The following is a 14,144-nucleotide window of genomic DNA, read 5'->3' as shown; positions in this document are numbered from 1 at the left end:
AACTCTGCTGTTAATAGCAGTTTGCTCTCATATCGTTAATTATTACCCAGCAGGCACCTTATTTTGTTTTACTGTCCATTATTAAGCAATACATTATTGTTTAGAACTCATATACTCCGGATACACATACTTGTGTTTTGAAGCATCATTTTTTCACTTATTCTATTTAGAGTAAGATGTTTGACGAATATTCCTGCTTTGAAGTTCACAGAATCGAAAGAGAATGATGTTCCTTATTGAATTCGGTAAGGTTTTTGGTTACATATATGTCAAAGTTCATGCATTTCATTTAGATATACATACAACTGTTTCAGTTTATTAATGTTTATTGAATGGGAACTATCTGCCATCATAGTAGAATAAATACATTTAAAATGCTTTTAGATTAGTTATAGTGAATAAGATGAAAGAATTTAATCACTGATGTTGACGTGGGAAGAGTCTCAAATTTTGTGCAATGTTGAGGAAAAGATTTTTAAGCCTTATACGAATAATTGGCTTAAGTACAGTGTAAATGACCGATGACACTGTTCTGATAACAAAGTTTAAAATGTTCGACAGAAACAGAGGATTTCTTTCATCTTCTTTTATACTCCAATCTTTAATATTTCCAATCACTAAACTTGCAACTTGAATTCCCCTTGATTCCTCATCTCTTAAACCTAAAAGTTGAAGAACAATTTGGACACCGATTAGGCCAATTAAAAGTGTATCTGCAAAGTTAATAAGAACTATTATCGAAGCCCAATCAAGAATAATATCCAAAGCACTTATCAAAATATTGCTTTTCACATACACTTTTTTACCTTTGCATTCTACCTCGCAAGGACGTACTCTTTTAATTCCTTTCACTTGTTTTAACCGCATCTTCTTTAATAAAAAAGGAAATTTTTTCTTCTTCATTCCAGAATGAAAAGCCAAATTCAATCTATTTAGTAGCCTGGTTTCTTCAGAGGTGGTTTCTTCGTCTCTGTATTCGTGGTCAAAATAGTCGGAAACAATCTTCTGACTGAGCATTTCATCAATTGCTTTGTTGGCATACTCTTCTGAAATGCATTCATTATCTGTGTCATCAAAAACGTCAATGTCCACATTTCTTTTAGAAATGTTTTTAACTGACTTTTTATTCATAATCACACGAGCGAAATTGCCAATTTTTCTGTTTTCTTTCCGTGAAACGCTTGAGATCGGAACACTCATCTTTAATCGAATAGATGGCACTTCTGGAATTCGGTCTAGTCTCTTCAAAGTAAGAACAATCGATCCGTTGTCTATTATCAGGGGTTGGTTGCTTTGACTTAAAAGATTAAGGCGATGTTTCATTCCATTATATTCTGCGTCATCCTTGTTCATAGCAGCAACATGAATTCCTACCTTACTTTTTTTTCTCCATATTCTCTTCTTAATAACCTTACTGGAGTTTTTATTCAAGCCATATCGAATATTAGAGTTCCATATTCTCTTCTTAATATCATTATAATGATTTTTTACAAAGATGCTAAGATTCTTATGGATTTTTGAATCATATATTCTTGAACTAAGTGAATTTTGCTTTGTTATATTAGATAACAAATACTGAAAAACTTTATGTAAATCGGCAGAATTATTTTTTCTAAATATGTTAATAATTGCAAAATTTTCCTGATTAATGTTGTTACTATTGATATTGGAACCTTCTGAAGTAACATCGTTTATGTTCTTGGATTGATCAGATAACACGAGTGGGACAATTTTAAGTATACCCTTGGTAGAAAATGTAGAATTTTCTAATTTGAAGTCATAAATACCATACTTTTTTAAGTAAAAAGTTGACATAATTTTCCAAATACATGACCTCAGAGGCGAAATAATTTTACAGAGAACTTTTGGAGAAATTGAGGTGTTCCTCAGAACTGTTGAAGTTTGTGAATCTGGCAATTTGATATAAATAACTGTGAATATATTTCTTGGTAAGTTCTCAGATTTTACTAATAGAGGGTTGTGAACTCTGGTGTCAGCATGTGTTCCAGCCGCACTGTAAGCAGTCAGGAAATGTTTTCGAGGACTATTTACACGCGATCTAAGAGAAAGTATTTCATTACTTCCCACTTGGATGATTGGAATTTTACCGGATGAATGGTCTACTGTAGAGGATATATTCTCCTCTTTAATCCTTAAGTAAAATCTTTCATGATCCTTTGTTGTTCCGATCTTTCTTTCTTCGTCACTCTCGCCAAAGGATGTGGTCACTTTTCCACCTCTGAGATTTTCTTTTTCTTTTTTTTCTTCCGACAAATCCGGATTATCTTCCTTCTTCAATAAATCTTTCATCCATAGAAATAAATAGAAGACATTTATTTCTAAGGATGAATGAATGAGCAGTATGTACAAATATTGTTATAATAAAATGAAAATAATAATTATGAAAGTAAATGCTAATATCATTTAATTAAAATATAGTATAAAGATAAAGACAACATTGAATGAAATTAATTATTAAATATAATTCAGATTCTTCTAAAACTTGTGGAATTATGTTTACATCAATTAAAAAGAATGAATGGAATATAATGTTACTTGGTTGTTATGCTTTTGTAAGTTTTAAAAACAAGTTTTATTAACCGTTGATGTTGATTAAGCAAATTGGAGGACATTTCATCAAAACAGTTAATTGCTCTCTATTATGATAAGATCCCGCTTCACCAGAGTTTTGTAACAGCTTTGGACAGCAACCATATACAGTAAAGAAACTACCATCAGATAGAAATCTTCCTCCTTGGAAATGTTAAGGGAGTGTTCGATTCATTCCTTCTTTACTTAGTCAAAATAGCATTTTGATTCGAGATCCAAATAATGAAGTAATGGAGAATTTTTTTATTGATAATGCAATCCTTCGAAATACATTCACTAGGCATTATTTTGCGGAAGCGAAATCGTAAAGAATTCCAACTCTTCACGAGTTGGAACAAAGCGAAAACAGCACTGGATCGTTCTGACTAGTTACAGTATAAATATAAAACCTATGGAGGTCTGTCAAAGAAGAGTCGAACAGTTCACAAAGCTTCCATTGAAACCAAAGCATCCAATAAAATTGATAAATCTCTGAAAACATCGATATGTAATTAAGACGTTTACTGAATGCATGGGTATTGGCAGTTTCATGCTTGATAAATAGCCTCCTCTTCTATACCCCATTTATAAGAAATCGGCTTTTACTTTAAAGTTCGAAAATTCCATACAAGGTTATGAAGGTTATCACTATTACAGTTCTTTAACATCCTCATTCTGTCTTTTTTTATGCCAGTATTTCATATGCAAGCGTGAGAACCTAATCTACGGGTACTATCGCTAAGTTGTATGTAATGAATTCCAGATGTGATCTAGACAGTATATGCTTCACAGAATATCTTACGAGCATTGTAGATTCTAAATTCATAGAATGATATTTCTATATCAATGGGATGCACAATTTTCTTATTCTATCTTTACACGTATGGAGACACGAAGTTCTGGTTCGGTCCATAGCATTTCAGTTTCTTCATATTTCAGATCTTCAGCACTTCTTGACGGCACTGAAATCATCTTGGAATATCATCTTAATGTTTGTGTCTTTTGTTAGTGTATTCACTAGGAAAAGTACCAACAGAATGACGGTCTACTGCTTCCTTAAATTTAACATATGTGACGGTTCATAAGGTGTAGTTTAACCAATTAATAGGTACCTTTGAAACATTTTAGGCTTAATAAATGAGCATTATGGTGAATTTGAGTGCGGGTGGAAATTCAGGGTGTATGATGTTTCTAACAAGAGAGTAAAAGTTTTTAAAATAAACTTGCTTGTAAGTCTTATTTACAGTCTGTTAGTAATTTGGTTCCCCCCTCATCTCGTGAAAGCGAATAATTCAGATACTATAATTTTTTTAAAAATTCTATTGAGTACATCATTGAGTGAAGGTGCCACGAGTGGTCCATTGAGAATAAAATCAGCTAGCAAAACACAAGTGTGAATGGAAGACATTGCTCTGTGTCCGAGCCTAAGCAGATTAGCTGTTAGCCTAAACAATCTCACGGTATAGTCAGTTTAAATCATGAGAGTTTGCCGAACTGAGACTAAATTTCTTTAACAGAATCTCTCTCTCTCTCTCTCTCTCTCTCTCTCTCTCTCTCTCTCTCTCTCTCTCTCTCTCTCTCTCTCTCTCTCTCCCTTTCTCTCTCTCTCTCTTACAGAGACCGTTTTTAATTGATAATTTAAAAGTTTTCGGATAGTCTCAATGGAATGGACCAATAACTTCATAATTCACAGTCAATGATTTTTGAACGTACTGTAAAAACAAATTATACGATAACTCTTACTTGTCACTTGTATTATTTAATAATTTTTATGATGTCTCCACAACAATATTACCCATTCTAACTTAATACACTCTAATTACAGGGTGTCCCAAAATTCATGCAAGATTTAAATTTAGCGCCATTTGTGCGGTAAAGTGTTGCCAACGAGAAAAAAAAAGACAGCGTGACAGCTGACAGTTCAGGGTTATTAAAAATGGAGCGCTGCACGAAAGAACAACGCATTTTCCTTGTTGAGCAATATTTTAAAAATAATGAAGGTTTGGCAGCTACAGTTCGCAATTTTCATACAAAATATTGTCGGAATAGTGATTTAACTTCATCAACTGTGAAAAGATTAATTTAAAATTCAAGGAAACTGGATCAATTAGTGATCTTATACACTCTGTCCGTCCTTCAACAAGTCGTTCAACAGAAAACATCGAAGCAGTTCGTGAGAGTGTTGCTGAAAGTCCAGGAACATCAATTCAGCACCGTGGTCTTGAATTGGGCATTTCAAGACGCTCTCTACAGCGTATTCTCACGAAGGATTTGCATCTTTATGCTTACAAAGTTCAATTGACTCAAGAACTGAAGCCTACTGACGACACACAGCGAAGAGAGTTCGTTGAATGGATTATGGAACAACAACAAGGGGATGCTTATTTTTCAAACAAAATCATCTTCAGCGATGAGGCTCATTTTCATCTTGATGGCTTCGTTAATCGACAGGATTGTCGCATTTGGGGTTCAGAAAATCCACGAGTGAATGTTGAGAAACAAATGCATCCACAACGTATCACTGTTTGGTGCGGATTTTGGGCTGGAGGCATCATCGGTCCATTCTTCTTCGAAAATGTGGCTGGTAAGGCAATAACAATTAATGGTGCTTGCTATCGCGACATGATGATCCAGTTTTTTTGTGCCTAAATTGCAAGATATGGATGTGGACGACATGTGGTTTCAACAAGACGGTGCCACATGCCATACAGCCCGAGAAACAATTCAATTACTGCATGAGTCATTTCCTGGTCGTGTAATTTCCCGTTTTGGTGATCAGAATTAGCATCCCAGATCATGTGACTTAACGTCGTTGGACTTGTTTCTTTGGGGTTTTTTGAGATCTAAGGTTTATCCCAACAAGCCCACGCCCACGCCTTGAAGGAAGAAATTGAGCGCTGTATCAACGAAATTCAGCCACATTTATGCAAACAAAACGGTCATGGAAAATTTCGACAAAAGAGTGCGTATGTGCCAGCCAAGCCGTGGAGGCCATTTACCCGATATGCTATTCCATGCATAACCCTATACTGTATACTTTATGAATCAATAAGAAATTACAATTTTTAATTAAAAACCTGTGTTTTCTATCAAAATTACTTCTTGCGTGAATTTTGGGACACCCTGTAGTTACTTTTCGCTGCTGTGAGGACCAACTGATGCTTACGTCAACAAGTTGCGGAGGCATGTTTGATTAGAGTGTCTATTATCTAGCGCAGTGGTTCTCAAACTTTTTTGTCTGGCGGCACACTAAAATCAATAAATAAATTTCACGGCACCCCTAGTATTATTTGCTTTTTATAGACAGTAAAGTGCCGATTAATTGATTCTGAAAGACTCGCATATATAACCCAGAAATAAATTGATATCACAGATACTAAAGATATGAAGGAAAGCGTGCTTAAAAGAAAACAGATTTTATTTAAACTAAATTGATTTCTTTTCAAACAACCCAAAACATACAAAACAAAAGCTATTATAAAGGTTCAGATAATAAAATATGAACTTAATGTGAAATATGTGCCTGGTGTTGTTTGCATATTTCTTTGATATTAGGCCTTGTTTTTGAGAGACATATTCTCATCTCATTTTCAAGGGCCTTTAGTCTTTCTCTCTTCTTTATTTTAATATTTACGAGTGCAGAAAACCCAGTTCACACAAATAAGATGTAGAAAATTGCAATAAGATGTTAAGTGCTTTGAATCCTATATTGGGGTACTCCTTCATATTTGTTATCCAAAATGAATTCAGACACATTTCTGAATGCTTCAATCTCAACGTGCGATCGTTACTTATATCAATTAATTCTTCGGCTTCTATAAGACTTAACTCACTCATTGCTGATGTTGACTCTACAAATGGATTTCGAATCCAATCGTATAAATTGACTGAAATGTCTGGAAAATAATGGTCAATTTTTTCTTCTAACGATGTTAAATGACTGTAAATAAGCTTTTGCAGATCAGTGTTCTTACATTTTCTGGAGGCAACTTTAAGGAACATTTCTACATTGTTGGTGCTTAATTTTATCTTCCACATTTTTATTTAATCTTTAAAAGCTTCAATTTTATCTGTAGATGTCAAAATATTCTCATTTCTTCCTTGCATGTTGGAGTTCAGCTTGTTCAGATGATCGAATATGTCTTAAATAGGCTAGTTTGGAACACCAAAAATCATCTTGTAATAATTTATAGAATTCTGGTTTGTCTTCATTTTGGAAAAACATTAATATTTCTTCTTTAAGTTCAAAAAAACGATCCAATACGCGACCTTTTGAAAGCCATCTTACTTCGGTATGAAGAAGAAGATTCTTGTAATGAGATTGCATCTCTTCACATAGTCCTGCAAATATTCTAGATTTTAATGGTCTGGCCTTGATATAATTAATCATCTGAATGATTTCTTCTAATACACTTTTTAATTCCAAGCCTATTGTCTTTGCCACCAATGATTCACGATGAATGAAGCAATGAGTCGTCATGTTCTCATTTTCTTTTCTAGCAAAGGAAACAAACCCTTTTGTAATTCTTAATTCCAACCATAGAAGGTGCACCATCTGTACATATACCCGAACAAGTTTTCCAAGATAGACCATTTGTATTAAAATATGTGTTCATTATATCAAAAACATCTTTTCCCGTCGTAGTTTTTTTGAATTCCTTTCAGCATAGAAATTCTTCGATAATTTTATCATCTTCAATGAATCGAGTAAAAACAAGTAAGTGTGCTTTACCACTGATATCAGTTGACTCATCTAACTGCAAACTGAAAAATTTTGATTCGATTATTTTGGTTATAACTGACTTTTCAATATCGACTGACAGATCATTAATATGTCTACTCATAGTATCATTTGATAATGGAATCTTCTTTATTTCTTCTTCTGCCTCAGTACCAAAAATTGTTCTCACAATTGCTGAACAGGCCGGACGAATCAATGTTTCGCCGATAGTATGAGGCTTCATTTCCTTCGCAATTATTTCAGCGACTAAATAATTCGCTTCTTGAACTCGGTCGGAAATTGTAAATTTTCTTACAAAACTTTTACTTTGTTTTTCTTGTAATCTTATTAACTCTTTGAAATATTCAGGATTTTTATTCGACAAGTTGTCATGTTTTGTGGAGAAATGTCGCAATAATTTGCTAGGAACCATAGCCTCATTTGATAGAACCAAACCACACAAAATACACTTAGGTCTGGGAATTAATTTATCACCACACCACGTAAATTCCATTTTTAGATAGCTCTCTTGATATAAACGAGTTTTTACATTCTTTTTCATTGTTCCTTTTTACATGAACTTGTTCTTTCTGTTTCTGTTGTTTCATTAGTGCTTTTTTTTGTTGCTGAACGTTAAAAATAGTCAAATCTTCATTAATGCAAGTATCAGTTTTTGATAATTTATTAGTGCGAATTGGTTCGTTAGCTTTGCTACAAGTAGACATTTCTTGATCGTCAGAATCTTCACTTCTTTTTTTAAGGAAAAAATTATTCATGATTTTGAAGGGCATATGTAACTTTAATATTTTATTAAAGTTACATATGCCCTTCAAAATTTAAAATTTATTTTAAAATTTATTTCATGTAAATAATTTTTTTTCCGGATGGAAAAAGGAAAAACATTTGTTTACAATGTCTCTCGTTATAGTTGGAATATATAACAATACGAAAAACCTCTACTCACTGAATTCGACTTTAATATCGTACTTCGTTTATTCTCACCGATGACAAAAGACTCATGATTTTTGTTTAGGGGAAAATATCATGTATAATACTTGTCACACTGAACAGAGAAATACTAAAACAGACAGCAGGACAACTAACCATTCATTAGTTCATTTTCCCTAGTATTTATGTGCCGTCACATATCTAGTTACTACGACACGCGGTGATCTAATGAAATCCCAGGATATAATATAAGAGTGATACAAAAAATGATAATTTTTATATACGCTTCATCCATTAAAATCAAAATATATAATTTTTTTGTTTTTGATTTAGTTATTTGTGGCAATTGAATATTTTGCTTTTTTCAAATAAACGATTCAAAATTTCGCGGCACCCTTTTGGCATACTTGCGGCACCCAGTTAGAAAACAACTCTAGAGTCTAGACCAGTGGTTCTTAACCGGTGTTCCCCGAAACACTTGTGTTCCGCCGATGAAAGATGTCACGTGACACAGTTCTGAGAGTGATTGGCTACTCTGATCGTAACAACTGAAGACTGCTATGTGCGTTGACTTCTAAACCAATAGAATATCGTTTATAGGTACTATTTTTAATGTGTAAAAATGTAACAGTATTGGAAGAAAAGATTTCAAGTTACTTTCCTTCCTTAAATACACACAATTATGATTGGATACGAAATCCATTTTGCACAGTTAATACATCGAGTTGTGAATTTTCGTTACAAGAAGAACAATTAGTTACCTATGCCAACGGATCGTACTCTAAAAATTAAATTCTCTGAAACAACTCTTGAGGAATTTTGGATTTTTGTCCAAGCCGAATGCCCAGCTTTCTCCACAAGGGCACTGAAAATTTTGTTACAGTTTTCAACGTCATATTTGTGTGAGCTCTGTTTCTCAATATTAAGCAATATAAAAACTAAAACGTGTGAAAAACTTACTGATATAGACAAAGAGATGAGGGTAGCTATATCAAATATTAGACCTGATATTGCTGAAATCTGCAAAAGCCGACAAGCTCAATATCGCATTAAAATAAGTTCCATTTTTATAAAAGGCAAGTCCATGCATATTTTTTATTGTTAGCTTTATAACCCCTAATGCTTTTGGTGTTCCCCAAATTTTTCTTATAATCAAAAGTGTTCCGTGACTTCGAAATGGTTAAGAACCAGTGGTCTAGACAGAAGGTCACTTAAACTCGTGCAAACGGTAATGGATTTTTGTAGCTACGCGGATTTAAGCGAATTAATTTAATGCTTGCAATTTTCCAGGTTACAGCTAGACGAGAAAAGGGCAACATTAATATGAGAAATATTACATTAACAGTTGTAGTGCGTTAAACCCTAAAATTTCCCATTGGGTTAACTATAGCCTCATAGTTTCCTGTTGACATAATTTGTTTATAAACAACTGCATGTATATGCAGCATTTAATTAGATGATTGCTCATATACAAATATTTATTGACAATGTATATATTTTCATGAAGTTTAGGCGTATCAAATTAAGAGTTTGTGGCCGGTGACTGGCGCACATGGGCCAGCAAAAATTAGAGATTGTACTTGGAGTAAATGGCAAGGTTAGACATCTTCGAGTTATGGTTGATAGAAAAATTAAATTCAAAAGTCACATAAGAAAAATTGCAAATACAATTCAGAGGATAATTGCAATGTTTAAACGAACATTGACATGTATGGACATGGAAGTCATTTTGTCTCTTTACAAGGCTTTGATACGACACCTGGACTATTGTGCGCCGATTTGGTCTCCTGGGTTCGAACGGGATAAAGAAGTTATGGGAAGACAGCAAAGAAGAATTACAAAGTTGATATCGGGATTATGGAATGTAGATTTTCGAAGAAAGAGGGATAATATAATAGAGGTCTGTAAACTTTTGAGAGGGCGTTATAGGATAACATTTTTTCACGTTATAATAAGCATATGTTAATAATGACCAGTTGTGAAAATAAATTAAATCTATTCGAGTATACTGCAGCATGAAGTAACTTACCGTTCAGACGATGGTGACACTCAACGTATAACCCATAGTAGACAATTAAATATATAACTGTAAAGGCTTTCTTTTTATATTTATCCATGAATCTATAAAATAAGCATGTTTTCGTTTCATTATTCAGCATTTTAATATGATCACTGAGAAAAATTTAATTCTATCATAATTCATACTTAATTTATGAACCCAGGGTATCCAGGGTTCATGTGAGACTAATGACATTTTCCTAGAAAGTTGTATTAAATCGACGTGTCGCGGTAGTAATTCAATTTCTTTAATTATCAAGCTTATCTGTTTTAAAATTCCAGTTATTCATTGGCAGATTTAAGGTTATCATGCTAACCTCGCTGTATGTTTTTTCTACCTCAAACAACACACATAAGTTTGCTTTCCTCCATATGATGTCACAAATGAAAAGAATACATGAAGGTTTTATCTTTAAAATTCAGTTGTTTTATCAAAAAGATCAGCTAACGCCTATTTGTTCCCGTATAGGGAGTAGACGGGGCCGTATCTAACTTTTGGAGACTGAGTGGGCAGTTCAATCTCCACTGGTAGCCAATCAGAGAGATAGCTGGCCGAATGCTATCACTGATTCAGCGATACGCAGTGAAGAAGGCAGCAAGCTAGTGCCGCCATCTCGTGGTCCCTAATCCTAACACAATATTTTTAATGTCTGAAAATAGTGTGGGTTCGACAGTCGATTTTCTTGAGTTTACGGGACGAAAAACCCGAGTTTCAGGGAGAAAAAAACCCGCTAGCCCGTGCCAGAGATCGACTAAATCGAGAACCGGTCGAAAAAAGGCTTAAAAAATTTTTCTTCAGTTCGGTGACTAGATTTGAACCACCAAATCTTTTCTTCGTGCAGTCAAGCGCCATAGAGTGTAAACGCCACTTCTTCTGGGTATTTTATTTTCTCAAAAGCATCTATGTACATTCAGACGAACTATTTATATATATACAATTATAATATAAATACAAACTATTTACATATATCAGTTAACAATTTTCATTTACAGCATGATAATATATACAATAAATAATACAACATACAATAACATATATGCAATAAGTATATGGCATACTTATTTCAGTTAGCAATTTTTTTTTTTATTTAACATGATAACATGCCCAATATCTATTTTCATCTAGAGTCCTGTGCAATCTTTTGGGCAGTTATTTTGCCATTTAACATCCATTGAAATATTACAATATTTTTTATCTTATCTGAAAATTATAAGATATATACTTCCTCTTATGCAAATAGATATATTCATTACTATACAATATTTCTACACTTATGTATACATATTTACATTATGTGTTTAGTTTTCTATTCCATTATTTTTCCTTTCAGAGTGAATTATATTGGCTTGTTTTCATGTTTTTTCTTTATGGTGGGTCTTTTATTTCTATTATTTGTATGTTTTCTTCATATTCATCAGAGATAAGGCCTGTCTTTCGCCATTGGTGTTTTGTTATCTTTTTTCTGTTTATTGTGTCTGTTATGATTTCATTTAGTTGTTTGTTGAGTTTTTGCATTATATCTGGGCCTGTATCTCTTCCATAAATTCTGTCACATCTGTATGTCCAGATGGAGTACATTGTTGTTATAATTATAATTGCTTCGGTTATTGTTATGTTTCCGTCCTTTAGCCAGAATAGTGTGTGTTCTGTGACCGGTGCTTTGTGTTTTATAAATTTCTGAACAGTGTTCCATATTGGAGAGGTGTGGGGGCAGTATAACATGATGTGATATAGTGTTTCTGGTTCAGGGCAGAAGTAGTATTTGGCTGGGGCTTGAAGTGGAATACCTTTGTATGTGCACCACATTCTGGTGGGTAGGCAAGCGTGGTGAACCTTGTAATAAAATGTTTTTAGTTTCGGGTGTATAGGTAATCTGAATGCCTTTTTGAGTACATTGCATAATTTAATTCTACTGAGCTACACAGGCTCTTTGTTTTTATTTATTTTTGTAATTTCAATAATTATCTAAGATTATGTAATTTTATATAATTATATGAGGTTACCTCTACATAAATATATATAATTATATACATATAATTACATATTAACCAACCGTGCCATATTTTAAATCATAAGTTAAATGTTTTTAATGAAAATACTTCGATTTCTTTGTGACTCTACGTTATCTTTCTGAATGTAATATCCTTTTTTCTCGTCAGTAAGTAAATTACAACACTTTTCTCTCCTCTTCAATGGGTGTTATTTACCACACTTTTCTTCTTTTCAGTGAGTGCCATTTGCCACAATTTCCTTCTCTTCAGTAAGTGTAATTTATCACACTTTTTCTTCCACTTCTGCGAATGTCATTTGCTACGTTTTTTCCTCCTTTTCACGATTTCGATATCATTTGCTTTCACCCTTAGTGAAAGCAAAAGGACTTATGCTTTCAACCATATTTACGCGGAAAGCTTGAAAGTAATGTTTCCTATGAAATCGAATTTAAATCTTCAATCGGCATAGCAAATATGATTTTACATGCCATCTAACAAATACTTATTATTTAACGAATTTGTGTAAAAATTTTAATAATTGTAGAACTCAGAACACTATTTTTTTAAGCTTGTGGAAATTTTGAAAATACTGACCTATTTTTAATTAACATGAAAGAAACTAATGCGCGGAATTTATATTATAATAATGTTAGATTTTAAAATGATTAAAATAGAAATATGTATTAATATATTCAATTTACATTTAATTCAAGTATTATATTCCAGTTATTATTTTTTTTGTCTCACGTTGATATTGTCTGCATTAGTTTTCGAGCGTTTATTAGCAAGGCACTACCGAAATAAACTGTTTATTCAGTAAGTGATTTGCAGGAACTATTATAACACTGTTATATTAATTATTGCAAAATTCCGAACTAATATAACGCTGTTATGTTAGTTCGGAATTTTTCACTGAACTAGATTCTTAGCAATATCTGTCATCGGAATCTTAAGTTGGTAACTGGTAACAGGCATAAAGATTTTTAACTGTTTTTTTATGTTTGATGAACTTGCATATGGAATTAAACTATGAGTAATTTAAGCAGACTTATCAAATAAAAATTTTTACCACCTGTAAAACACAGTAGTAGTGGATAACGAACTGAAATTAAAATACCAAGTTATTGCTTACCTTTTTCTTCTTTGATCTTTAAAGTAGAATATGCATACAATAAACGATGGCCACTGTTAGCGATAATAAAATAGAGGTGCAAATTCTAAGAACACGATGCAGATGTTAGCTGATACATACAAAGCGTGTTATTTGAGATGCAGATTACTAGGAATTAATGACAAGTTTTGTATTATATTATACTACAACGCAAGAGGAATGAAAAATTTAATGCATCTATTTAGCAATAAATGCCAAATACATAGTAGTATCTTGCAAGATGCATATTAAAAATACGATTGATTTGAATATTTTCATGAAATATTTGCATAATTCAAAACATATTTGTAACAGTTGCTAAATGTTCAGATTATCCAAAAGATTTTCAATAAGCATCTTCAGTATTGACTGACATTCAAACGAAATTACTAGTACATTTTGATTAGTAAAAAAAGGGAGTATGTAATTTTATTAAACATATTACTATATTTAACTCTTCTTTCTTTTAAAGCATATATCTAAATATCATTTATCACCGAACATTTTTCCTGAAATAAACAGCCTTTAAATACTCACATTAGCTATCTGTTGTATCCAATTTCGTGAGTTTTAAAAATGAGAGCACATAAAGGTTTTTTATATATATGTAGAAAGTTTTTTTACCTTGGGTATAATATACATTAAAGATACCAAGCTATTTTAAATATAAATCTGGTTTTAATCCAT

The 14,144-nt window shown here is 32.7% G+C and overlaps 1 protein-coding gene across 2 annotated transcripts; it reads right to left on the bottom strand.

Annotated features, from left to right (window-relative positions):
- Positions 1-308: 308 nt before the first annotated feature.
- On the bottom strand, positions 309-13,529 carry LOC150102991 (uncharacterized). 2 transcript variants are annotated; one of them, XM_090398122.1, is made up of 3 exons: positions 13,440-13,529; positions 10,287-10,378; positions 309-2,339 (listed from the first exon to the last, which is right to left on the bottom strand). In XM_090398122.1, the coding sequence occupies exons 2-3, from the start codon at positions 10,372-10,374 to the stop codon at positions 418-420; spliced, it is 2,010 nt and encodes a 669-aa protein (XP_090254248.1). In that variant the 5' UTR covers positions 10,375-10,378; positions 13,440-13,529; the 3' UTR covers positions 309-417. The 2 variants fall into 2 exon arrangements, with proteins under 2 accessions (XP_090254248.1, XP_090254249.1); XM_090398123.1 differs by having other exon boundaries at positions 309-2,303.
- Between the last annotated feature and the right edge of the window lie 615 nt (positions 13,530-14,144).

The sequence above is a fragment of the Typopeltis vanoorti genome, chromosome 9 (assembly GCF_054136105.1).
Source record: "Typopeltis vanoorti isolate ZY-2024b chromosome 9, IOZ_Tvanoo_1.0, whole genome shotgun sequence".
Classification (NCBI taxonomy): Eukaryota; Metazoa; Arthropoda; class Arachnida; order Uropygi; family Thelyphonidae; genus Typopeltis; species Typopeltis vanoorti.
The sequence above is the reverse complement of the archived record's forward strand: the minus strand, read 5'-3'. Positions and strand labels throughout refer to the sequence as shown.